A 25035-nucleotide genomic window follows, 5' to 3' on the forward strand; every position below is an offset into this window, starting at 1 on the left:
GAACGTAACATCACTATTGTTTGATTCCCAGAATCTTTCATTTTTTCCCGACCGTATTAAACGCAATATGTGGGAATTGCATCCTGGTACGTGGGCAGTGTGTCCTGCAGAGACTGACCTGTGAACAGAATGCAACAGGTTTATTCCAGTTTAGTCTTGTCACTCATAATGATATTCAGTGCTATTAAAGTAGTGGTTCCCTTCTGGTCCACGGACGGGTACAGGGCCACGGAATATTTGCTACCGAACCTCAAGAAAACTATGGCAGAGTAATAATTATGTGAACCTATAAACTTCTTATAGGTAGTTTTCGCAGTAATTACACATTGAGCTTGTTGCATTTTTTCTCTTTTCTGGTAGATTGTCATGTCAGTACTATAGCGATAACTAGTACGTTTACCAGGCTACAAAGTATGACCTTTAAGTACATCATGCTGCAGCACCAGAAAGATCTTATTATAACATTTAGCTTCTTGGTCTTTTTTCTTTGGTATGAAAGCAAAAAGGGTAGATGGAGAAATGAAAGAAGCAGAGTAGAAGACAGAGAGAGAGTGAGTGAGAGATGGCGAGAGGGTGGGGGTCGGCTGTGTCTGTTCTAGTGTGGTTTCGGGGAGTTATTTGGTGTTAAAATATGCCTTAATGGTTGCTGGGGATCCATTTATTACAGGCAGGAAGCAGAAGGGGGGTTTCTCTTCTCATTTAATGTGACCGCCGAGAAGGTCGCCAAGTCCTGCAGGCAAGCCAGCATTCCTTTGCGCCAATGCAACACACACACACACACACACACAAACACTCGACTATGTATACACACATAATTATACTGCAAGGCATGTAAATGACGCTTATATATGCATGTGTGTAGATGCAAAGGCACATAATCTCGCAATGCTTTTAAAAACAGCTTACGAATACGGGTATATGCATTAAGTACACACACACAAATAGACTGTGGTCTCTGGCAGTGAGAATGACCTTTTCTGAACCATGAAAACACACACATTGACACACACAGACACAGAAAAGCCTCTGCAAAACATTTAAGCATGGCAGTGTCGAGGTTATATAAAAAGCCTCTTATTAATTCATATTTGTTTTTCAGCTGTGAAGCTGAGTTTCTCTCCTTCTCACTCATCCTCTCTCACTCACTTCCTATCACTCGCCCGTCACTTTATCGGGAACGCAGCACACCGCTTCCTCTCTGTCACACTTTCTTCCTTTCTTTCTTTCCTCCTATGTGTCCGTCCAATACAGAGCCAGATACAGCTTCACACCCTTCCCCGGCATTAGGAAGGGTGTGTTAACACCTCCTCCCACACACACGCTGGAGCCTTAAGACCCGTTTATGAAGTGTAGGGCTCCTGGCGTGTGAGCGCGCACACACACACACACACACACACACACAAACGAAGAAGAAGAAGAAAGAGATTAAGATGTGAGATTTAAATTTGTGTAGGAAAGTTACTGATTTTCTTGAAGGGGTTTGGTTGAATGTTTTCACAGCATTTTGGATTCTACTGATGTGAAACCACTAATGGTGGACTGCTCCTGTGTTTTGCTGCTCAATTCAGAATATTCTGGAAAAACGATTGATACCAGCATACAGTATGGGTGTGTGTTAGATTTATGTGTCCTTTATTTCCCATTATGGCGCAGACAGTTTGGACCTGAGTTGGTCAATGTTGCTGATTGTATCTCAGAAAAAGTTTGTAAAATGTTGGCTTGATCACCTTGAGGGAGAAAAGTGGTCGACAAAGTGTTTTGATTGTTATTACACGGAGTTTAATGGCGCCTCAGAGCGCACAAAAGAGAAGAAAACTGTCATGGCTGCTGCAACTGTGTGTGTGTGTGTGTGCTCCCAATGCCAAATCAAATTATACAGCATCAACATGTTCAAAACTAAATAAGGTAACTCTAGAAGCTTCACTTGGCTACTATAGTCGCTCAGTTAAAGGTTGTGTAAGGTTGTGCGTGCGTGCGTGTGTTTGTTTGAGAGTGTGTGAGTATATTGGGTTACATGGCGGATATAAGGCTCTATCCCTCCTTTCATCAGCTGAGTGAGGAAGAATCGAGCAGCAACACACTGCAATCGGACCCTGATGTGCGCACACACACTTTAATACACACAGTAGCAGAAAAGCAGACACACTTCAATGCTGCCCATCACTCATCAGCACAAAACCTCACTGCTGCTTTCCATTGATCACCACTGTTATAACACAGATGCTTCTCCAAAGTGTTATATCAAATCCTCAATTATATTCAATACTTGAAATAATCATGTAAACTCACCATGCAAGTAAAAACATAGATCACATTACAGGCTCTGAAGCAGATTTCATGTAATGAGGTACTGAATCCACACCACCAGCAGGGGGCGATCTGTTGTTGACCTTGACCTTTGACCTCTCTGGGCCAGACAAAAAACCTTGCTGAGGTCAACAATGAAGGTAGTAGTTGTAAAGGTAGTATGGATAGGGACATTTATGAATCATCTTGCTCCCAAATAAGCCAGTGAAACCCATTCAAAACTAATTTAGTAAATCACATTATTATATGAGATTATAGGTAAAAGCCATTTTACTTTGATGCAATTGGAGATTTGAACGAATAGTTCTACATTCTGGGAAATGTGCTTCTGTGTAACTTTATTGCTGAGAGTTAGATGAGAATATTGATAGCGCTCATATCTCATGTACAGTAAATATGAAGCTACAATGTGCAGAAAATCAGCTAGCATAGCTTTGTCAAAATGTAACAACATCCTCCTACCAGTGCTTTCTAAATCTCTCTAATTAGCGTGTTATATCTCGTTTGTTTAATCCCTACACAACCCATTGTGTAAAAACAATGATTTGGGGTTTCAGCCACGTTTGTTTTACCTTTGACCAGAGCCAGGTTAGCTGTTTCCAATCTTTGTGCTAAGCTAAGCTAACAGCTGCTGGCTGTAGTTTCATTTTCATTTCACAGATATGAGAGTGGTATCAATCTTTCTCATCTAACCCTCAGCAAGAAAGCAAGATGATGGACACTTATCCCTCTCCTCTGTCCTTCTCACTCTTGAGTGTGCCATAACACCCCGATCCGTCCTCACAGGGAAGGAAAATGACCCGATTGTATCGGTGAGAAACTGAAATGGACTGAATTAGAAAACACGTTTTTTTAAAGTAACCCAAGGAAGTGAAGTAAGAGAGTTTAAAGAGTTACTGTGTAACCGTCTGTGTGTACCTTTAGTGTGTGGAAAGGGAGGGGGGGGGGGGTAATTACGGTGTAGAATGTCTTCCTCATCGCTGCAGCTGACCTAAGAACACAACGGTTAATCATCCACTAACCGGCAGGGAGAGAAAGAGAGAGGAGCCAGTGTTACATGCTGCACAGTTGGATTGTGAGAGAGACTTTGAGACACCTGTATTTGTTAAAAAGGTAAGATAACAGAAGAAGAGAAGAGGAGTCTTCATCAGACAGTCTGGACTAAAGGATATACTTACCTGAGAGTGCAAGGACTGCATCTGACGACACGCACCTGCTCCTGAAGAGGGTTATATGTGCAATATTCTCTCTTCCTGAATCAACCAGTGTGTGTGTGTGTGTGTTAGTATGTGTGTTCTTTGTGGACTGCCCTGTTTTTGGATTTGATTGTGTGCGTGTGAGAGGCGGCCACATGGGGTCCTGGCCCTGTCCCGGATGCCAGCTGCAGCATTGAAGCCCTCTCCAGAGGACATGGTGGTAGAAGGAGGGTGCGAAGGAGAGCGCGGCGCGTCCCAGTGGGAAGCCTCGGGGCCGGGCCACGAGCGGCTGCCTCTGCCATCTCTGAAGGTCCCCAGGGAGCTGCTGCGGAGCTTCCCCCACTCCAAACGGGTGGGATCCTATCTGGTGGGGAAAATGATCAACAAGGGATCGTTTGCCAAAGTGATGGAAGGGGCTGCACATCGGCACGGGGGAAAAGGTCGGTGCTTTCTCCTCCCTGAATTGAGAATAAGACCGAGGAGACATGTCTCAGACTGGAGCGGGGGCAAGAAAAAGATGACACGATAACATTATTTTGATTACACGGTTACCACTTGTAAATGATTATTATACTCACGTGTTGCGTTGTAGAAGGCAGTGGCCTGTTATTATTCCACCTGTAATTACTTCTACATATACAGGAACAACAGATTTAAAGAAGGTGGATCTTTTTCTGCTCAATATATCTGGACTCAAATGCCATGTAAACATCATGGAGTTATGATTTATGTTACATATATGATGCAAATTGCTCAGACAAAATATGCATAGTATTGCCCCGAACATGTCCTGGAAAGGAATAATCTCCCAAAACACAACCATGCTAATGTTTGTAATTATTTTATATTTGGTCTATTTTTGATATTGTGGCTCTAAACTGGGACTATATGGATGTTCACTTACTGTGAAGTGTGTGTGTGTGTGTGTGTGTGTGTGTGTGTGTGTGTGTGTGTGTGTGTGTGTGTGTGTGTGTGAGTGTGTGAGTGTGTGTGTGTGTGTGTGTGTGTGTGTGAGTGTGTGCGTGTGTACGTGTGTGTGTGTGTGTGTGTGTGCATGTGCGTGTGCGTGCGTGTTTAAATGTATGTGTAACTTTCTTTCACCCGTCCGAGTCCCTGACCCAGGCTCAGATGTACCTGACCTGGTTGCCATAGTAATGACCAAACTCATCTCTGGGGGTGTTTGCTCCTCTTAACCTTCGCTACCCTACAGACCTGTGGAGCTGAAGACTGCTAATGTGCAAACACAGAAAACCTTAGAGTCTTTTTTAAATTAGATTTTACTTTTGAATTAAATGACATATTTTTTTTACACTCAGTATTAAAGGAATATACAACTTAGTAAATAAAACGTAGTCCTCTAGATCTTAACAGTTTACTGTCAATCACACAAGTGTTAACCTGCTTAGTAAAGTATCACCTTTAGCTTATTACCTGTAAGTGCTTTTTCACATCATCATCATCTAGAAGGGATACTGCTTCAGGAGAGTTATCCACCAAACACGTTCCAGTACTGACAGCAATGGACTTAATCAAAGTTGACTTACTTATTATTTGACTTTGCAGTGATTACATGTTTTTCTGCAGTTGCTTACTGGTTGCTGTTTTCCAGCAGTGATTTGTTATAAGATTGTTTCTCCCCACTTTTTTTTTATCATATGCGTGTTACCTTTGAAATAAAGCTTGAGGGTTTAGTATTGTATGGAGAATACTGTATATGTTACATTTTCATTCAGAGGCTAAATTGCAAAAGGTTCAAATGTGTGAGACAGTAGTGTCGGTAGATGAGGAAGTGTTGCTCAACACTTACTGTTTAAGTGCCTTGGAGCAAGTGGATGAAGCTACTATCACTTTTAATTTAAAAAAGGAGGAGCAAAGTCAAATAAAAACATAACTTTTGCATGTGTGTGCATGTCTGTATGGGTGTAGGTGGCCATTAAGGTGATCGACAAGAAGAAAGCGCGGCAGGACTCTTACGTGCTGAAGAACATGAAGAGAGAACCTCGAATTCATCAGATGGTCCGACATCCTCACATCGTCGTCCTGCTGGAGGTAGAAAACTCAAAGCACACATATTCATATAGAATATATACAATCCAAATACAAACCATTGATACAGTCGCACATTACATTAACAATGGCGTATGTTTAATTGTAGACTGTAATTAAAAGGTTATCATATATGCTGCTGTTGAAAAAGCTTGTCCAATATATGCACATGAACGACCGTGTGGCTTGTCAGACTCTGGAGACGGAGAACAGCTACTACATGGCCATGGAGCTGTGTGCTGGAGGAGACCTGATGGACAGGATCTGTGAGAGGAAGCGGCTGGAGGAGAGGGAGGTGCGGCGTTACACTCGCCAGATCCTCTCTGCTGTGGAGCACCTGCACAAACACGGCGTCGTACACAGGTGACACCACACACACACACACACACACACACACACACACACACACACACACACACATGGGCAGCACTTATACATGTAGTAGAATATCTGCCTTATACTGAGTTAGTGTCTCTTACTCTTTTACTATTTAAGTCACTGAAGTTACTCCGCCTGTCCAAGAAATAATCCGGCACCGGTGGGCCCCCGCCCAGTGTTTGAGAATAGCTGCTGTGGTTTATTTATTTACTGACAAACATATAAAAGCCCAATTTCAATGTGGCCCCTGCACCTCCCACTGACAGAGTGAACTCTGTTTGTCGTCTCACTCTCAGCTGAATGAAGCATCCTTCTTTAGGGTGTACGGGTAGAAATACAGCAGCAGGCTTCGGGACAAACTTAACTCTCTTTGGCAGAAACAGGAACTGTCATAGCTTTTCGTAACCATAGTTTCATATGAGCATCTTTTGGAAGCTGCAGCCAAACACTAGGGAGAAAAATAAAACTCCTGAGCTTCTTTGAAAGCATTTTTTTAATTTAATTTTTTGTCTTTTTAACCCTGATGTTTATGAGCTGCTTGGTTTTTGCGACAGTCCCTGTAAATAAACGTTACAATCAAATGACTAGGAGTGTATAGTTGTTAACGTCTCTATGACGATATAACATTTCCACCTTAGTTGAGCAGTAAATGTTTGTACAGGTAGTCACATGAAACTGTTTGTATGGAACACAAAGCGGCGTTGCACGTGGTCAGTAAGGGCAGCTGCTTAAGTCAGCATCGATGTAGACTCGCTGTTGGAGGGTTTTATAAACCACTTCCACTCCCCGCTAATTGTTTTGAGATAGCACTTAATATGGTGGACCCTCTACGCTGACGGAGGTGTTGAAGGGGCCGGATTGGAATTGGGCAGTAGAGTTGTATCAATCTTCTCATCTAACTCGGGTCAAGTAACTATACATAAAGTCATTTGCAGGTTACCGGACTTTGGAGTTGAACCTGGACTAAAATTGCTTGAAAGTTTTATTATCTAGGCTGCATACATCATTGTCCCAACATCATTTAAACGGCTGTATTTCATTATGGAGCAGATCCTTAAGCTGTTAAAACAATGGTAACCTAGATATCTTAAAAACAAACAACTCACTTTTCTAACAAATTTAGCACAGTCTTAACATTAACGTCTGGACATCTTTTGCCATGCATATGACCAAAACCATGCTCACTGAGCCAGTGTAACAGTCAGCCAATCAAGAGCGCGCACACACATATACACACTTGTGAGCACACAAATGCGCGCACACACACAGAGTAGTTTGCAGCGCATTAACAGCCTACAGAGGAGGAAACGCTGCTAGGAAGGCAATACATGGCACAGTATAGTGTGGGAGCTGAGAGCGTTATTTTAGTGGCATTTTAGTATGTGTAGGTGTTAGAGACCTAATACACACACACACACACACACACACACACACACACACACACACACACACACAGTTACACTGCAACCACACACAATATTCACAGCGCTGGGCTTTGGTTTAAGACTTTGGCTCCTCTGAAGGTGGGAATGTGATTACCAGGCAATGACCTCATCATCCTGCGCCGGCGCCATGATTCACACATCATCACAACATCATGGACTTCCTCTCTAATGAAGTCCCTCAACGATGGTGCTCCCAACCCTTCAATCGCACCTCTCTGTCACACACACACACACACACATATGCTCGCACACATACACACACTCCCCAGCGCTCACACTCTCCACCACAGTCCCACACAGAAATGATTAAACTGGAAATAAATGGAAAATTTGCACTTAAATGCACCTCCTACCACCCACATCCAGTAGGTTTACCGCATACATTTTCTCCTTTATGACAATGTCTGCTTTCGCCTTTTTCCTTCTTTCTTCCTCCGTCTCTCTTTGAACTTTATTCTGGTTGTGTGAGCGGTGTTCTCTGGATTTTCGGGACCCGGAGTGTCTGTTGGTTAGATGAAGGCAGATGAAAGGAACATGGCTGATTCCCAGGCTATAGTTTATAGGGGATCTCTCTCTCCTAACCGCAGATTTTCATTTAGCTCGGTGCGGTTGGTGGTGGGGCTGGGGTACTTTTAGGGGAGTGAGGCAACTTTCCCAGGTGAACACAGAGATATTAGTGTGGCAGAGAAGAGCTAGTAAGTCAAGAAAATGTAAGTTTGGCTTGAGTTAAAAATCCTGATGGGTGCAGGTTCGTAGTCCAAAACAAATGAATCCCCCAAATGACCATTAACTGTTCCTCCTGTGCTCTACCCAAACCCAAATTTAGCTTGGGTTTTCCTTTGCTTTTGTGGGTCCAGTCTGGTCCCATCTCATCTGGTTGTCCATAAATACACAGAAACAGCTTACTAAGGCCAAACACACACTGGAGGAGTTCTTAAATTGAACAACCACCCTAGTGTCTTTCAATTTAAGTGCTCCAAGGAAATAAAATTCCCTTCAGGATTAAAGACGGAGCTCATAAAAATACTACAGTGAACCACAGTTTCCCTTTGTGACCAAACAGCTCTCTCTCTCTCTCTCTCTCTCTCTCTCTCTCTCTCTCTCTCTCTCTCTCTCCTCTCTCTCTCTCTCTTTCTCTCTCTCTCTTCTTTTCTTCTGCAGAGATTTAAAGATTGAAAACTTCCTACTGGACGAACATAACAACATAAAGATCGTGGGTATGTTGACATTCCTGCTTTCTGAAATTGACATATGTACTGATGCAAAGTGTTAGACCCTGTCTTAGCGATCTAGTGCATCTGTTAAAACGTTGATGTTTCACACAGACTTTGGCCTGAGTAACACTCTGAAGGCTGAATCCTTGTCTCTGGAGCTCCTCAACACCCAGTGTGGAAGTCCTGCCTACGCGGCCCCTGAGCTGCTGGCTCACAGGAAGTATGGACCCAAAGTGGACGTCTGGTCCATGTAAGTGATAAAGTCTCAGTGTGTGAGGAGGCCTGTTTCCAAGTCTGCTCCATCAGAGTGTGGAAAGGCAGTTTTCTGCATTGAAAAAGCTGAAGGACAGTGGAAAGGCTGCATTTCTGTGTATGCATCTTGTAAATGTGTTTATGTTTCTTCACATTTTGCTTGTGTATGTGTGTGTGTGTGTGTGTGTGTGTGTGTGTGTGTGTGTGTGTGTGTGTGTGTGTGTGTGTGTGTGTGTGTGTGTGTGTGTGTGTGTGTGTGTGTGTGTGTGAAGAGGTGTGAGTATGTTTGCAATGCTGACAGGGACTCTGCCCTTCACTGTTGAGCCTTTCAACATCAAGCAGCTGCACCAGAAGATGGTCAACGGAGAGATCAGCAGCATCCCCGGTGATGTCAGCAAAGGTACCTCCACATTTTACCTTAGCTGCTTCTTCACTGAAAAAAATACTTTTTGTTTGCACAAATTTTCGTAAATTTAACACGTTAATTTCAAAGAATATCCCAAAACAAATTCTCATAATATCAGAAATTCTGAGGTTTTCTTCTGAATATTACCCCCACCCCCGCCTCAGTTTATTTATTTATTTTACCTTCAATGGCCTTTATACCATAGTTAAAGGTTCAAGAGTGAATTTACTTATTAGAATATAGTTAAAGGACTAAATGTCTGCAATAAATAACATGAAACAAAACAAAACTACAGAAAAGTATTTAGAAATATGACTGAATGTGGTATAGGTTAAATTAGCAAAAACATATTTACTAAATATCAAAGACCATATGAAAGATGTTCTTTAAACTGAGGGAAAATTCTCCCTTATATCACAGTCAGCACTTGAGCTATGCACAGGTAAGATCTACATTAAACAGGATATCCTAAACATGCATACATGTTAATTGTGAGAAATTGTTCAGCTTTTGTTAATAACTCTTTGAGAACACAAACCGGGATCCAGTCTTCTCTCCACAGACCAAACCCTGTCATGAGACAAACATTTTTTAAATTAATTTAGTCATTTATTTCATCCTTCTACCACTTGTTCTGTACCAAGTACACAGTGGCCTTAGTGTCCCTGTTTCTCTCTGCTTTATTTTGGTCTCTCTCTCACACATAGTCACTCCATTACACTCTGTCATGGCGCCATTTCACCACAAACAAACATAGCTCCTGTTACTGCGGGAAAAACCAGCCTGGCTCTAGAGCTCTGAAACTGTGACAAGATCGGATTTGTGTCTGTATCGCTGCCACAGATGGCATCTCAGACGTTGACATTAACTTTCACACTTTATCTGAATGGTGTTGTTGTATTTTTTCTTTCAAGCTCTGCTTCACTTTAGCTGATTCCATCTTCTTTTTCTTCTGCCACATTAATTCCTGTCAGACTGGCCCATTTGTAATTCTCTTAGTTTATTAATTTCTTCCACTTTCTTCGTTTGTTTTGGTGATGTCTTATTTTTTCCTTTTATTTTTTATGTTATCTTTAACATTGTTTTTTAGACTTTTATTACTGCAAACAAACTGAGTGTGTTCAGAAGCTATTATTCCACAGGTTCATAGATTAAAATCAACAAATAGTGCATTTGTAGAGCAGCTGAACGAAAACTAAGCTCACAGTTAACTATGATATCTACAAAGAATCCATGGCTGCCTATGGTAAAGCAATGCAGCTGGCAAGAAAGGATTACTTTTCTAAGATTATCACAGAGAATGTTGGAAATTCTAGAATACTATTCTTGACTATTATCTACTATTGAACACTGCCCCCACCTCTCCGCAGTCCTCTGCATCAAAGTGTGAAGAACTCGCATTGTTCGGTCCAAATAAACTCCTTTCTTAAAGAAAACAACATTCCTGGAGGAATTTCAATCAGGCTTCAGAGCATGCCACAGCACCGAAACTGCTCATGACTAAAATAATTAGTGACCTCAGACTAAACTCTGACACAAACAAGGTCTCAATTCTTATCCTGCTAGACCTAAGCGCAGCATTTGACACGAATCGACCATGACATCCTAATTAATCGTCTAGAAAAACTGGTTGGTCTTTCTGACTGTGTATTAAACTGGTTCAGAACATATATCAAAGGGAGAAAGTATTTTGTCAGGCTTGGAGATCATGTGTCAGAGAAGCATGATGCCCACTTTGGAGTTCCACAAGGGAGCTGCCTCGGTCCATTACTGTTCTCCCTATACATGCTACCACTGGGGGACATCATTAGAGAACACAATGTGTGCTTCCATAGCTACGCGGATGACACACAACTGTACATCTCTGCTGAACCAAATGATACTACAGCTATTAACTCCATCACCACCTGTCTGTCAGCAATAAATAAATGGATGAGCAATCATTTCTTAAAATTAAATGAGAACAAAACTGAAATCCTACTAGTAGGTCCTGTAACAAAAAGAGAGATGATGCTGAATAACATGGGGGAACTTACTCCTTTGATTAAACCTGAAGTCACAAGTCTTGGTGTTATCATAGACTCAGATCTAAGCTTTAAATCCCACATAAACAAGGTGACAAAAACATCCTTCTTCCACCTTAGAAATATAGCTAAAATCAGACTATTTATAAATCAAAAGGATGCTGAAAATCTAATCCATGCTTTTATCTCAAGCCGACTCGATTACTGTAATGCACTCTTTACCGGCCTCCCAAAAAAAAACAACGGAGAGACTTCAGCTCATCCAAAACGCTGCAGCGAGGCTCCTGACTAGAACCAAGAAGAGAGACCACATCAGTCCAGTGTTAGCTGCTCTACACTGGCTTCCAGTAACTTTTAGAATTGACTTTAAGGTCCTCCTTCTTGTATACAAAGCCCTAAATGGAACCGCACCAAGTTACACTGCCAACTCTCTAATAAACTATGTGCCCCCAAGAACATTACGATCATCCACTACTGGTTTATTAAATGTTCCCAGAAACTTCCAAAAGAAAATTGGGGATGCAGCCTTTTGCAGTTATACACCAAAGCTATGGAACACTTTACCTGCAGACATCAGGGAGGCAAGCTCGCTCAATATCTTCAAAAGTAAGCTAAAAACATATGTCTTTACTTTAGCTTTTAAATGGTGATATTTTATATATTTTTATCTTAGCCTTTTAATGGTGAATTATTACTTGAAAAACTTGAGATCAAATAAACTGTTTTACCACGGGGAAAAAAATGAAGTTTCTCTGATAAAGAGCCTTCTGGCTCAGCTCTCTTTTCGTCACAACGGTGCGGTAAAGTGACTGTAGTACCGCCCCCGCTGCTCCGATTCTCCGGCCAATCTCTCGCTCCATCATCCCCTCACTCGCGAACAAGACCCCGAGGTACTTGAACTCCTTCACTTGGGGTAAGTGCTCATTCCCTACCCGGAGTAGGCAATCCACCGGTTTCCTGCTGAGAGCCATGGCCTCAGATTTTGAGGTGCTGATCCTCATCCCAACCGCTTCACACTCGGCTGCAAACCGATCCAGTGACTGCTGAAGGTGCAGACAGATGACGCCATCAGGACCACATCATCTGCAAAGAGCAGCGATGAGATCCTGAGGCCACCAAACTGCAAACCCTCTCCTCCACGACTACGCCTCGATATCCTGTCCATGAAAATCATGAACAGGATTGGTGATAAAGCGCAGCCCTGGCGGAGGCCAACATTCACTGGAAACGAGTCCGACTTACTGCCGAGTATCCGGACACAACTCTCGATTTGGGCGTACAGGGATTGGATGGCCCCAGAAGTGACACCCTCACCCCATACTCCCGCAGCACCTCCCACAGTATCACTCGGGGGACCTGGTCATACGCCTTCTCCAGATCCACAAAACACATGTAGACTGGTTGGGCGTACTCCCAGGCCCCCTCCAGGATCCTTGTGAGAGTGAAGAGTTGTTCCGTTGTTCCACGTCCAGGACGGAATCCGCATTGTTCCTCTTCAATCAGAGGTTCGACTATCGGCCGAACCCTCCTTTCCAGTACCTTAGAGTAGACTTGACTAGAATGGGTAGCAAAGGGAGTAAACCAGTTGAAGGGCCACAGGGGCCCATTGTTGATATCATGCTTTTAAAATATGGCTCTGATAGTTTAAAACATTTACAAGAATGGTGTGATGAATGTGGTTTTCCGACAGGAGGGTCGTTAAGTACTGCACAGATACGGAAACTAGGCATGATTTCCAATGTTATTTTAGACTATTTTAATTCTGGCTATTTTAATTTGGCTATTTTTATAATGCTACTTCAGACTCATTTACATCAACACTGTGATTATTGTACTGTAAATGCTCTTATTCTGTCTAATCTTGTAATAATTGTTATGTTTCTGCTGTGAAGCACTTTGGGCTGCAATTCTTGTATGAAAGGTGCTATACAAATAAAGCTTATTATTATTATTATTATTATTATTATTATTATTATTATTATTATTATTATTATTATTTAATTCTATCAGTTCAAACCATCTGAGTTGAGCCTGATGGAGACAGCTGATTGTAGCAGATTGTATGGAGCAGCCTTGGCTTTCTATATATCAGTAAATGTTGTCATTTGAATCCACCTGCTTCCCCGAACTGTGGAGTTTATCAGGAATCCCCATCTGGAGTCAATCTATCAGCCCCGCTTGGCTGTCACAAGACGGCTCCATGTCACCGGCTGAATTGGTTCTACTGAGGGGAAATCCTACCTCTCTGTCGTCGCTGATACAGTTTCAGTGAAGTCACAATGAGTGACATCAGTCTGGCCGTCTGAAGTAGTTGTGCAACATTGGCTCTTTTATTTAGCGCCTTGAGATTGCTTTTAGCTTTGAAAGGCGCTTTACAAATTCAATGTATTATTATTATTATTATTATTATTATTATAATTGGTCCCTTTTGGCCAGGCAAGAATAGTACAAACTTAGGTGTGCGTGAAAAAAGATCCTACATGCACTGTTGGTGGTCTGATCCTAAACTCCACCAATTTGCATGCCAAAGTCACACACAGGACACTGACCCGAAACTGCTCCTTATACGTGAGTCCGGTTTATACGTGAGTGGGTGAATATTATGGTGATGCACTTTATTATGTTAAGTACAGTTCATTATGCAAAAGCTGTTTGAGGGATTTGTTTACCATCAGGTGCTTGAGCATAGAATTCCAACTCTGACTGTGCGGTCTTGAAAAAAAGAGCCAAAACAGGAAATGTTGTAGTCCGGAGGCTAAAACTCTCTGTACAGCAGAGGCTTTACTTTTCATATCTCACAAATTGATCCAATGAGAATTTACACCAAATGTTGAAATCACTGAATTTAAAGTTCTGAAAATTAAGAAAACAAACGTTTCACTGCTTCATCCATCCCCCTTCTTCAGGTGCAGTTGCGTTTGTGTTGTCTCTGCTGGAGCCAGACCCAGCTAAGAGACCCAGTGTCAGAGCTGCGATGGAGGAGAGATGGATCAACGAAGGATATGCCAAGAAACCACTCCACACACTCTCTCATAAAAACAGGTAGCGATCTACTGTGTGACTACAAACTAAGGCAACACAACCATATTTTCCTTGTCACATTGACTTACTTTTAATAATATATTCAGCAGAATTTACCAATTTTGTATATCGTAAAAGGTCCCATCATAGTTTTTCTAAATATATCTCAACATAAGAAAAATAGTGGATGCATGCCCATTATATTCTTGAAAACAATTGACAACTATGTAAATTCCTATATTTTCACATTTGCTATATTTATGTATGTTTGAACAATGAGAGCAAAGTGAGACTGTCCTCAGGGAAGGTTCTGCAGCAAACATTACAATGTGGGAAAAAGAACCAAGAGAGAAGTCACTGCGAGTTTTCTAACAAAATGAATGTGTTTGTGGTCAGTAGGGTAACAGCTTTGTGTGTTATAGCATGACTAAAAGGCTTTTATCACTTTACGCAGTGTGGAAATGCAATCATGTATGGCTCCTCTTGGCAAAAACACATTTTCTGAAATCCACATGAATGAATGGAGCAAGAACTGTTCCAGCTCTGTTCTGGTAACAGTTGAAAATCATCAAACCCAAATCCTTCACTTACTGGTCCTACTGTTCCTTACAAACACACCCTCAATGACCCCGAACATTTCTCTTTGCATCACTCTTCACACTCTATCTTTGCAACTGTTCTTCCATCACTGGTTATTTCCCAGGTTGTGTCCTGAGGATCTCAACTCGTCTGTGCTGGCATACATGACAGAGACGCTTGGCTACTCCCTCTCTGATATCATACACACACTCACCATCAACCGACCCTCCACCATCATGGCCTCTTATCACCTGCTGCTCAACAAACTCAGCAGGAGCCAGAAGGGAGCCAAGGCCAGCAAGGTTCACACCTCATTTTTAAACAGACACACACAGACACAGACATAAGGGGGTCAGTACAACAGTACCTGAAACAATGAATAAACACAACCATCTCTATGATATTCTGTGAAGGTTTAACAGATACAAATGATTGATTTGGCAGAAACTAGAGAGCAATGACTGGAGTCTCCCAAGCAAGAATACATGGAGAGAGAGGCCAAACACTGAATCAAAGACTCAGGTAATTCTGTCAATAACATCATAAACACAAAGTGATCGTTTAGAAATGTGGAAGTGTATTCCTTTAAAGGATATGGATTTGTATTGTGAACACATCCTGAAGTAGATTAAAACTAACAATGATTGAAGTTAAGATTGATACCCAGAGGGGTAATTTGGTTGTTGCAGCAATAGTAAAGATACAATAATAAATAAACAATAAGAGGTGTATACAAAACTTCATAGGAATAGAAAAAAATAAAAACTATACAAGAGCTTATGGAGACAATTGGACATTACCATTACCAACAGACAGTGGTATATTACAATAGTGAGTAATAATAGCAGCGCCAGCAAATCTATGTTAACCGTGTGCACCAGACTGGTGATGTGATTATGTGATTATGGCATTTTGTGTTTGTCTGTATTCATATATGTAATAGATGTAATTCGTCCGTACTGTCTGTGCAAAGTCCATTTGTTCCTATGAAAACATAAATCTTAAAATAAAGAGTTTTATTTATTTATAGTTTTATTTATAAATAAATTAGCGCAGTAATTTCCTAAAACAGCTGGGCGCCGTAGACTTTAGCAAATGTTACTCAAACAGGAGGAACTGGTGCATTTGTTGGGGACTATTTTCAGCTGTGGATTAATACACAATTGAAGACACCACCCAGTGCAGTGGTGCAGCTCACTGATTTGTTTTTGTTTTTTGAATGGATGAGATGAAGTGTTGTGGCTGTATTAGAAAGAGTCTATTTTATGTGGATATGAGATGACTATGACATGTCTTTGTCTATGTTTCAAAAACATTCTTTGGCCTCCTGATAACTAATCACTACTTGTTTTTAGAATGAACCGACCAATGAAAAAGGCTCGAAGCAGTCCAGCAGGCCGCTGAGAGCCCAACAGACAACTGAATGTCAGAGCAACAGGAAGAGGCCTGAGGATCTGCACAGAAAGGACCGTCGAGAGGACCGTCGAGAGGACCGTCGAGAGGACCGTCGAGAGGACCGTCGAGAGGACCGTCGAGAGGACGCGGAGAACCGTCCACCTTCCCCATCTCTACCCCAACTTCCTCACTCTGCCTCCCCCTCAATACCCCCTCGCCTTCCCTCCCCCGCCCCTCTGTCTACAGAGGATGGGGCCACTGATGAGGAGATCGCCATCACCTTGGACACCAGAGAGACTCTGTTTCCTGAAGGTGAGGATTTATAGCACATACAGAAACAAAGCTGCACACATCCACAGTACAGTGTGTTACATACTGCATCCATATGTTTGTGTGTTCCAGTGTCTGTGTTCGGAGACAGGGAGCTCGTCCATCTTTCTCCTCCTAAAAGCTCTGCATCTCAACTCTGTGAATCTGCCCCTTGCCAAGTCCCCTTACCGGCTGAGCCAATCGGCGACGGAAGCACGTCCAGGCCGATCCGACACACACACCTGCTCAGGACGACTCAATCTGACGGGGCCGCAGACCCCGGGTCAGACTGCTTCCACGACAATCGCCACCAGGACGACCATTCTCATCACCTGAGCATCAACGAGCGTCTGGAAAAGCTGCAGACATTTTATTCCTCAGAGAAGAACGGCATCTCGCCCAGGATGCTCCTGGAGGCCGACGCACACACCACGCAGACGGACAGAGACCACCTGGGAACCATGGAGACGACACAGACATCTCCCTCTGCCCCACTGCCCCGCCTGCGCAACGTGGGGCTAAAAGACGGAAGAGGCAGGAAGATGACATGGGTAGGGTTGACCCGACCCGGGCCCCCAGGACTCCTGGTGAATGGGTCTAAACCTCCCGCCTTCCCCTCACAGAGACAACATACTTTGGTCATTAAGAGCCTCAGGCAGGAGAGGGGCAAGAGAAAAGATCTGTCGGCAGCAGCAGGAGGAGGAGGAGGCGAGTGTGGGACGGCAGGAGGAGGGCTGAATGGAGCAAAGAGGAACTCAGTTCAGTTACGTTCATCTCTCCAGCGTCGGGTGGCGGACCTGAATCTGCCACTGCTTCCTGCTGCCCTGCAGGGGAAGACAGATAGGAAGAACCAGCTACACAGCATGGACTACTAATACATATATGTGAGGACTCGATAGAGAGGCAGTGATAGTGGCCAGAAAAAGGTGCATCGAGAAGAGAAGATAGTCCTGAGGTTAGTGAAAAATTTAGAAAACAGATTAGCGGAAAATATAGAGCAGCAGTTGAGAACTCTGCATAGACATTTTGAGAAACAGGTGTAAACGGCAGCTACAGAAAGATGTTAAAGTTGAGTTATCCACTGTTCCCTTCATGCAACAGGACTCATTTTCCAAACAAACCACACACAGTATGCATGCTTTATATGCTGCAGTGCCAAAAATGTAAACTCTCAGCTCATTGATTTTAATGTAGCCTTTAGTAGCAAGGCTTTGTTCTAGCTACTGTTAACCATGTTATGTTGATCTCCACCCATTCACTGTTCCAAAATACATTTTTGTACTAACATTGAAAGTCAAAGTAAAACAAGTGTCAATTCTAACTTACCTGTGTTGTTATGTGTCTTCATGATAAGACATGTTTACTTGTTTCATCCTATCATGCTCAGCTGTGTACTTTAGCCAAATATAGATTTTCTGCATACAGAAAAGTGAGCCTAAGCCATAGCTGGCTGCTAGCTATGACAGCTTCATATCACTCTTCTTCTTCTACTACTCTTCTTCTTCTACGCTCACGCTCGTAAACTGCCACTCGACCAGAACCTAGCAAGTAATAAGTGAACCCACAACATCCCCACAAACGTCTTTTCAAGCAAATATCATTATTCTGAGAAATATATGGATTAGGTTGGTATAAATATATTATGTAGTTAGTTACAAATCTCATCATCATCTTATTTCTTTATTATGTTAAGTCATAGATAATAACATTGGATATTTTAATGATATATTGATAGTCGAACTGGAAATGCCCCCAGTTTAAATTGAAGATTTCATCACCTTAGACCAGGGGTGTCAAACATACGGCCCGCGGGCCAAAACCGGCCCGCCAAAGGCTCCAAACCGGCCCGCAGGATGACTTTGCAAAGTGTAAAAATTACAGAGAAGACATTAACTGCAATTTTTCAATAAAAATAACTTCACCTTCTTCCTTAATAGTTCTCACTTTAGTTTGTATGGTGTGGTGTGTCAGGATTACTACACGGATGTGGAAATGAATGTCAATTTAAAATCATTTCTAGATCTTGACAAGTTGTTTTGATCATAAAGTAAAATACTACATTGTTCAGTTCTAGATACCTGTGAATGTCGTGTGCCTTTGTAGATACACTGTGATCTAGTTCATTAAATGTGAACATTTTCAGAATGTACTTTGAAAATTTGGAGCTGTTGTTATTTACAGGTTATTATGCTGTGGTTTTACTGGTCCGGCCTACTTGAGATCAAATTGGGCTGTATGCGGCCCCTGAACTAAAATGAGTTTGACACCCCTGCCTTAGAGAGTAAGCACATTAATCAACATTTCTGTAAATGACAGTGTTCGCATGCCTGCTGATATTCAAATGCAGTCATTTGTTAATATGTTCTTCAACCGATGACATCTTAACTAGTGAACAATAATGTGTGTAAGTGACCCGGGGTTCTGTTCCGCTCCAAAATGTATTCTTCTTTGGCCCATACATGAAAATCGCTTTTTTTTCCTTAATCGTGCTGACAGACAGACAAACAAACGTAACCTTCTTGGCGGAGGTAATAAGATGTTATGAATGGACCTGCCTACATAACTGACTTACTGTTGTGCACTGGGATGACAAGTAACAATTTGACCACTGGTTCATCAGATAGTCTCAAGATCATTTCAGCTTGTTAGCGAGCAAATCATAGTATCTATCATCTGCTAAATGTTATAGTGTTCACGTAAAATCCTTTTATTTAAGCACTAGCTTACATTGGCAGCTGTTCTAAATCAGGGCTGCTGGCTATCTCAGAATGCATCGGTACTTCCAGAGTTATTAGGAACTGGGTATATATTCATTGATTAAAAATACATTTCTGCTTTGTTCCTGACTAGATGGATAACTACTCAGGATTTTGTTAGTTACAACTATTTGTTCTCTTCTCAAGTTGCAATGTGTACTGTTTTATGGTATGGACAAGAACCAAAATGGTTTTGGTCATACTGATACTTTTTAATAAATCATTTTACATTGACAAACTAATCTACGACTGCAAAGCAGGTGTGAAGCTCCATCTTTTACTTGACCATTTAGTTATTTATTTAGCTTTTCACGACACAAAGCTAATTCTGAACTGGACCACTGCGAGGGTGTCAGATGCGATTGCTAATTGATAATTTAATTGGTTTAAACTTGAACAGTCTTTCCCCCAAATCTCTGTTACAAGCATCTTCTCCCTCGTACACCCTGTGTCTCTGCACTCTCCTCGTGTCTCTGGATCATTAATATTCCGACGTGCTCCAGAGAGTTGGAGGAATCTGGTTGCTGCTTAGCGGCACTCTTCGTCTGTTGCTAAATAATTGAGGATCTGTTACCGGATACTCTGTTTTTGTGTGTCTGTGTGTCTGTGTGTGTTGGGTATGGCACATGTTCTGCGAGTGCCCAATGAGGACAGATTGAACCCACTGAGGTGGATACATCCCCACTCCAGTTACCTCTCTGGCTACTTAACAGTGATATGAACCAGTAAGCTCTGATACTGTATCAGACAAACACACACATTCACACTGCACAATGGCAATACACTTAACAAGAATGGCTGGTTAACGGTCAATTTGTCAAATACAAGGGCTCTTTTTCTTCAAAAAATAGTAATCTAAAAACCAATCAAGGCCATTTTTGTGTAATGCTGGAATATAAACTCTTTAAAACATATTAGCACTGGCGTATTGGAAACACCAAAAATAAAAAAAAGCTTGTTTTAGATGCAGGAGATGTTCTCTGGTCTCAACAAGCCTGCCTGAGCTAGTCAGAATGGTGCACATGCATAAGAATTGGACAAACAAAGTATGGAAAATCGATTAATAATGCATGTTGCACATAAAGATGTATCCATGGCTACTAAAACGTTGTGTTTACAGGCAAGCTATGGTGAACATTGTTACGTCAGAAGAGCATGCTCCTGGAACAGTAACATCTGACAGACTTAAAACACACTTCCATGTGATCCCAGCCGTTTAGCAACGACCAATGACGCATTCACTTTTGTGCTTTTTCCCCTCCGTGTGTTGACATCCGATAGTCAACCTGTAGTTCACCAGCCAGTCAGTCAAATTGTAATCTCATCCTTGGTCTTGCAAAAGAGGATTCATGAAAGCACAGGTTGAAATAGCTACTTTCTATAGTTTCTATAAATCAAAGTAAATGTGTGTTTTTGTAATTAAGTTTATGTCCCAGAAACAAAGAGAGGAGAGTTCACACAGAGGTGAAGTCTTGAGACTTTGACCTGTACTTGACTCCCTGTTAGACATTCTGACACCCAATGTGCCTCTTAATCCCAATTACTTATAACTCTTGAGCGTTAACATGAGACTAGTTGGCCTAAACCTTATATATGTCGGTTTCAGCAGGTTGTCCAGCCCTTGCTTAACAAAATCAAACGGTAAAGCCCAGAGACGTTTCAGAGAAGAATAGAGGCAGCTTCCATTTATCTGTCTCTGGCTTCATAGAGGAAGCAATTCACAAGGTCTTGTGGGGAGAACAAATGTACACGAACTCCAAGTCTCAAATGTATTTAAATAGATATTTCAATAACTCCTTTCTTGGTCGGGTCAGACATGTTTTCTGTACAGTAAGCATCACTGTTTACCTCAGCACACCTCTCCACCTACTTTCTACTATCTCGTCCTGAGATGCATTCTCAACTTTGATCTCAGGCAATACTGACGTCCTCGCTGTATCTGTGTTGCTAATACGGCAGAATGTAGTTGCATTAAACTTTCAGCCAGGTCATGCCTCGTTAGGTAAGACGCTATAGAGATGGCAGTTGTAGACACTGGGAGGTAGTCATGCATCTATATGTTTCATTTGCTTTGTTTGCACTGTTAAAGACATGCCTGGACATGTCTGCTGCTTCCTCTGATGTTTGTCATTTTGGGGTTGAGTTAGTTACTTATTAGAGAAGCCTCGTCTTTCTTATTTTACTTTGACAGAAGCCTGTGAGGTTGTAATTCCCACATACTTCTGTGAAGTCGTGTATGGATGTGCACTTGCTGTACACAACTCGATCTCCCATTAACAAAGTGTATTCAGAGAGAAGGTGTGTCAACCACAGAAATTGAACCGCTGGACTGTTTGTGTTTCTTTACCCCAAGCAGCCAATGTACCAACTGTGAAGACGTTAGCTGTAGACTAGCAAGCAACTGATGCACGGACTGTGTCTGTCGTGTTGTGTTCAGCTGAGGCTCCAACTGACCTCTAACCTGATGCGCAGGATGGTTTGTTACACAGAACAATCTTTGGAAAGGGGCAATCAACTTCAAAAGATACTTGGCAGGTGATTGGATGAACCATCTGTCTATCATCACACATATGCAGGACCATCTATGCCATCATTAGATGGTCCCTGTGTTATTGCAGCCTAATCCCTGTGTTAATGACCTGATGAGAGACGGGTCCTTTGTGTTCCCCTTCTCATAGAACAAATGCAGGATTAAGAGCGGAGACAAAATAACGAATATGCAGCTGCCCCCAACATCACTTCCACAATGCATAGGAATACCATAAGGTTATTCTGTATGATAAACCAGAACTCTGTTTCCTGAAAAAACAGTTGATTGATTTTGTTTACATTAAATGTAATTAGTTTGGGATAATATCATAATTGTAAAATGATTTTATTAGTTTACAGTGATGCTGATAAGGAACATTCATACTGCTGGTCACCTTGAGGCCACAGGGGTTACAGGTGCAGTGGTTATGGAATGCAATGGATGGTGTTACTCCATTAGCACTTCAATAGTCTTGGGTGTCTCTGAGAATAATCGTCGTGCCCATCACAGTGTGTGTGTGTCAGTCTGGGCTAGCCTGTGTTCCGGCGTGTCTGGTTTCTAATGATGGTCATCTATAATTGAGTGTCACCTCGCAGGGGGAGCGATCCAGGGTGGCACGGTGGTTAACTAGGCTCCTGCCGCTCGTAATGACATTGTGTGTGTATGAGTCATGGGGGTCAGCGGCGCACAAAACGTCCAGCACTGCAGAGCAGCAACCTGAGCCGAACGCTGTTTAATTGATCCCACCTCTGATTAACTGTCAGTTCAGGATCAACACCAGCTAATCCACTAAAAGATGCCCTGACCAGCTCCCACACACGAGGGAGCTGCCCTTCATCAGGTGTACACTGAAGACGTTAGGTTATCACCAAACGGGGGCAGAGTGAATGCTCCTCAATGTTCTCAGGTATGACGATGGATAAACTTAACTTTAAATTACTGAATGAATCTGAGAAAAAGGTCCTTACAACTGTGTTACAATAATATGCCTTGAGTTGAACACAAATGTAAAGCCATCATGTGTAGATTGCCTCATTGGTCGTGGCTGGCATTACTGTCCAGTTTTGATTCCTTGACTGGAGTGACTCCAAGCTTTGCCTGTTAAAAAGGTCATTTACTAATAATTTATAGACCAGTTATAAGCAAATTAGTAAGAAAAGTGTTTTAATTTGCCAACTTGGTTGTGTGGTGGATTTAAGTCATTAATAAATGCTTATGAGTTTCTCACTTATTAGTGGTATTTATTAAGGTTGATGACATTCTGCAGTTACACAATTAAATTGTAAACGTTCTCACTTTTTAACAAGCCAGCTAAACTTAGTAAGTCTTTGCAAACATCAGTTTTTAGTAGGGATGTACCGATGTGATAGTCAGTCTGACCAAAATAACTGGTTAGGATATCAGACATAATTTATTTTCTAATCGATACGTCCCATTAGCTTGAATGATCTGACAACAACTGTCATTGAGGCTGACCAATCAAAAATGCTGCTAGAAGCAGTGTGTGTGTGAAAAGGTTGAAATAAAAAGAGGCAGCAGTGTTGTAACTGAGTGAAGATGTGGGCTATACATGTCTGTTTTTTTCTTTGTGTTACAAAGCACTTAGTAATTTAGTTTTTCAATATTGTATGACACTGCTGTTGCTTTTATGTTGTAAAGTCAATTATAACTATACAACAAGTCTGCCATAGTAAATAAGAATAACTCATTAATAACTAAAACTGATTAATAAATAAAACACTTTTTTATTTTCTATTTCCCTGAAGATGTGTTTGTCTAATGTCTATGCAGTATGAGACTTGTTTGACAATTCAATTCAAGTAATGTCCAGATACAGATATGTTTTGTCTACATTTATTTCAGTATATTGTTTGATGATCTTAAGTCAAAGAACACATTTGGGCTGATCCCAGACAGTGGGTTGGATCACATATTTAATGCACGAGCGAACCTCGGGCTTACTCACAGCACATTGTTTGAATGAATCATTGCTGGATGAGAGTCGAGTTTCTGGATGAAAAAGATCCCGTCAAGATAAGCGACCGCCGTGATCGGCTGCCAGCTGTTTTGACGGGCACAACTCGGCACCTACACATTCACAATAGAGGGCCGATCCATGACCGACATGCTGGGCCTCCACGTTCAAACTTAACTGACTCAATGATATACAAAGGCGTACAGTTTTGCCTTTTGATGTTCTCTAGCAGATTACTCTAGTTTTCATTCACTCTGAACCCCCTCCCAGACTTCTTGCATCTGCTCCATGTAGGTTTTCAGAGTAGCTGTGAGCAAAGATGATAATAACAAACACACAAACACTTTTGATAATGAAGATAATCAGTTACTAATGACGTTTTGCAACAGAAAGCAGAGCCTCGTGAGTGAGAGCTGTCCAGTTCAGCACACATGTTGTCCACAGTGTGAAGAAGACTAAAACAACAACTGTTGTTTTACCGTTGAAACTCGTTTTAGAGGAACATGTGCGAAACAGCACTGTTCACATTCCCCGCTCTTTGTCCTCCACTGCTGCAACATCAGCAGCAACATCATGTCCATGTGTGTTGTTTCTGTAACTCCATCTGCTTGAGGCTCTGTGTAGTGCAGCAGGTCTTGTTATTAAAGTTATTCTCTATTGTTTGGCTCATCTCTCAAACACTCAAAAAAAAAAAGGTCATTTTATATAGTATGTCTTTAAAATGTAAAAATAGAATTCATAGTATAGTATGTCATTATAAATCAAAAGTCATTATAGTATATCATAAAAATGTCATTAAAAGAAAGTCAGTACAGTATGCCATACAATTGTAAAATTAAAAAGTCAGTGTGGTATGTAATACAAATGTGAAATATAGGTCACAGTATAGTATGTCATTAATATGTAAAACAATAAGTTATTGTATAGTATCTCATAAAAAAGTCAATGTAATATGTATTAAAACAATTATTTAAAAGTCATAGTGCAGTATGCCATAAAATTGTAAAAATAGAAAGTCATTGTATAGTATGTCATAACATTTAATTTAAATAAGTTATAGTATAGTATGTCAAAAATGTCATAGAAAGTTAATTTAGAAAAAGTCATATAGTATATATTAAAGATTTGATTAAAAAAGTCTATGTATAATATGTCATAACATCTAAAAAATAAAGTCATAATATAGTATGTCATAGTTCAAT

General features: G+C 41.5%; 1 protein-coding gene across 1 annotated transcript in view; it reads left to right on the forward strand.

Annotated features, from left to right (window-relative positions):
• LOC115003930 (hormonally up-regulated neu tumor-associated kinase homolog) overlaps nt 1-18403 on the forward strand; it is a 44986-nt gene extending 26583 nt beyond the window's left edge. Inside the window, exons 3-12 of the mRNA XM_029425868.1 lie at nt 5430-5552; nt 5743-5912; nt 8534-8589; nt 8698-8836; nt 9111-9238; nt 14175-14310; nt 14993-15170; nt 15313-15390; nt 16224-16575; nt 16666-18403. Of these exons, the coding sequence (XP_029281728.1) occupies nt 5430-5552; nt 5743-5912; nt 8534-8589; nt 8698-8836; nt 9111-9238; nt 14175-14310; nt 14993-15170; nt 15313-15390; nt 16224-16575; nt 16666-17447 (2142 nt within the window). The 3' untranslated portion in view covers nt 17448-18403. The remainder of the gene's footprint in view (nt 1-5429; nt 5553-5742; nt 5913-8533; nt 8590-8697; nt 8837-9110; nt 9239-14174; nt 14311-14992; nt 15171-15312; nt 15391-16223; nt 16576-16665) is intronic.
• The last annotated feature ends 6632 nt before the right edge of the window (nt 18404-25035 follow it).

Source organism: Cottoperca gobio, chromosome 24 (assembly GCF_900634415.1).
Source record: "Cottoperca gobio chromosome 24, fCotGob3.1, whole genome shotgun sequence".
NCBI lineage: Eukaryota > Metazoa > Chordata > Actinopteri > Perciformes > Bovichtidae > Cottoperca > Cottoperca gobio.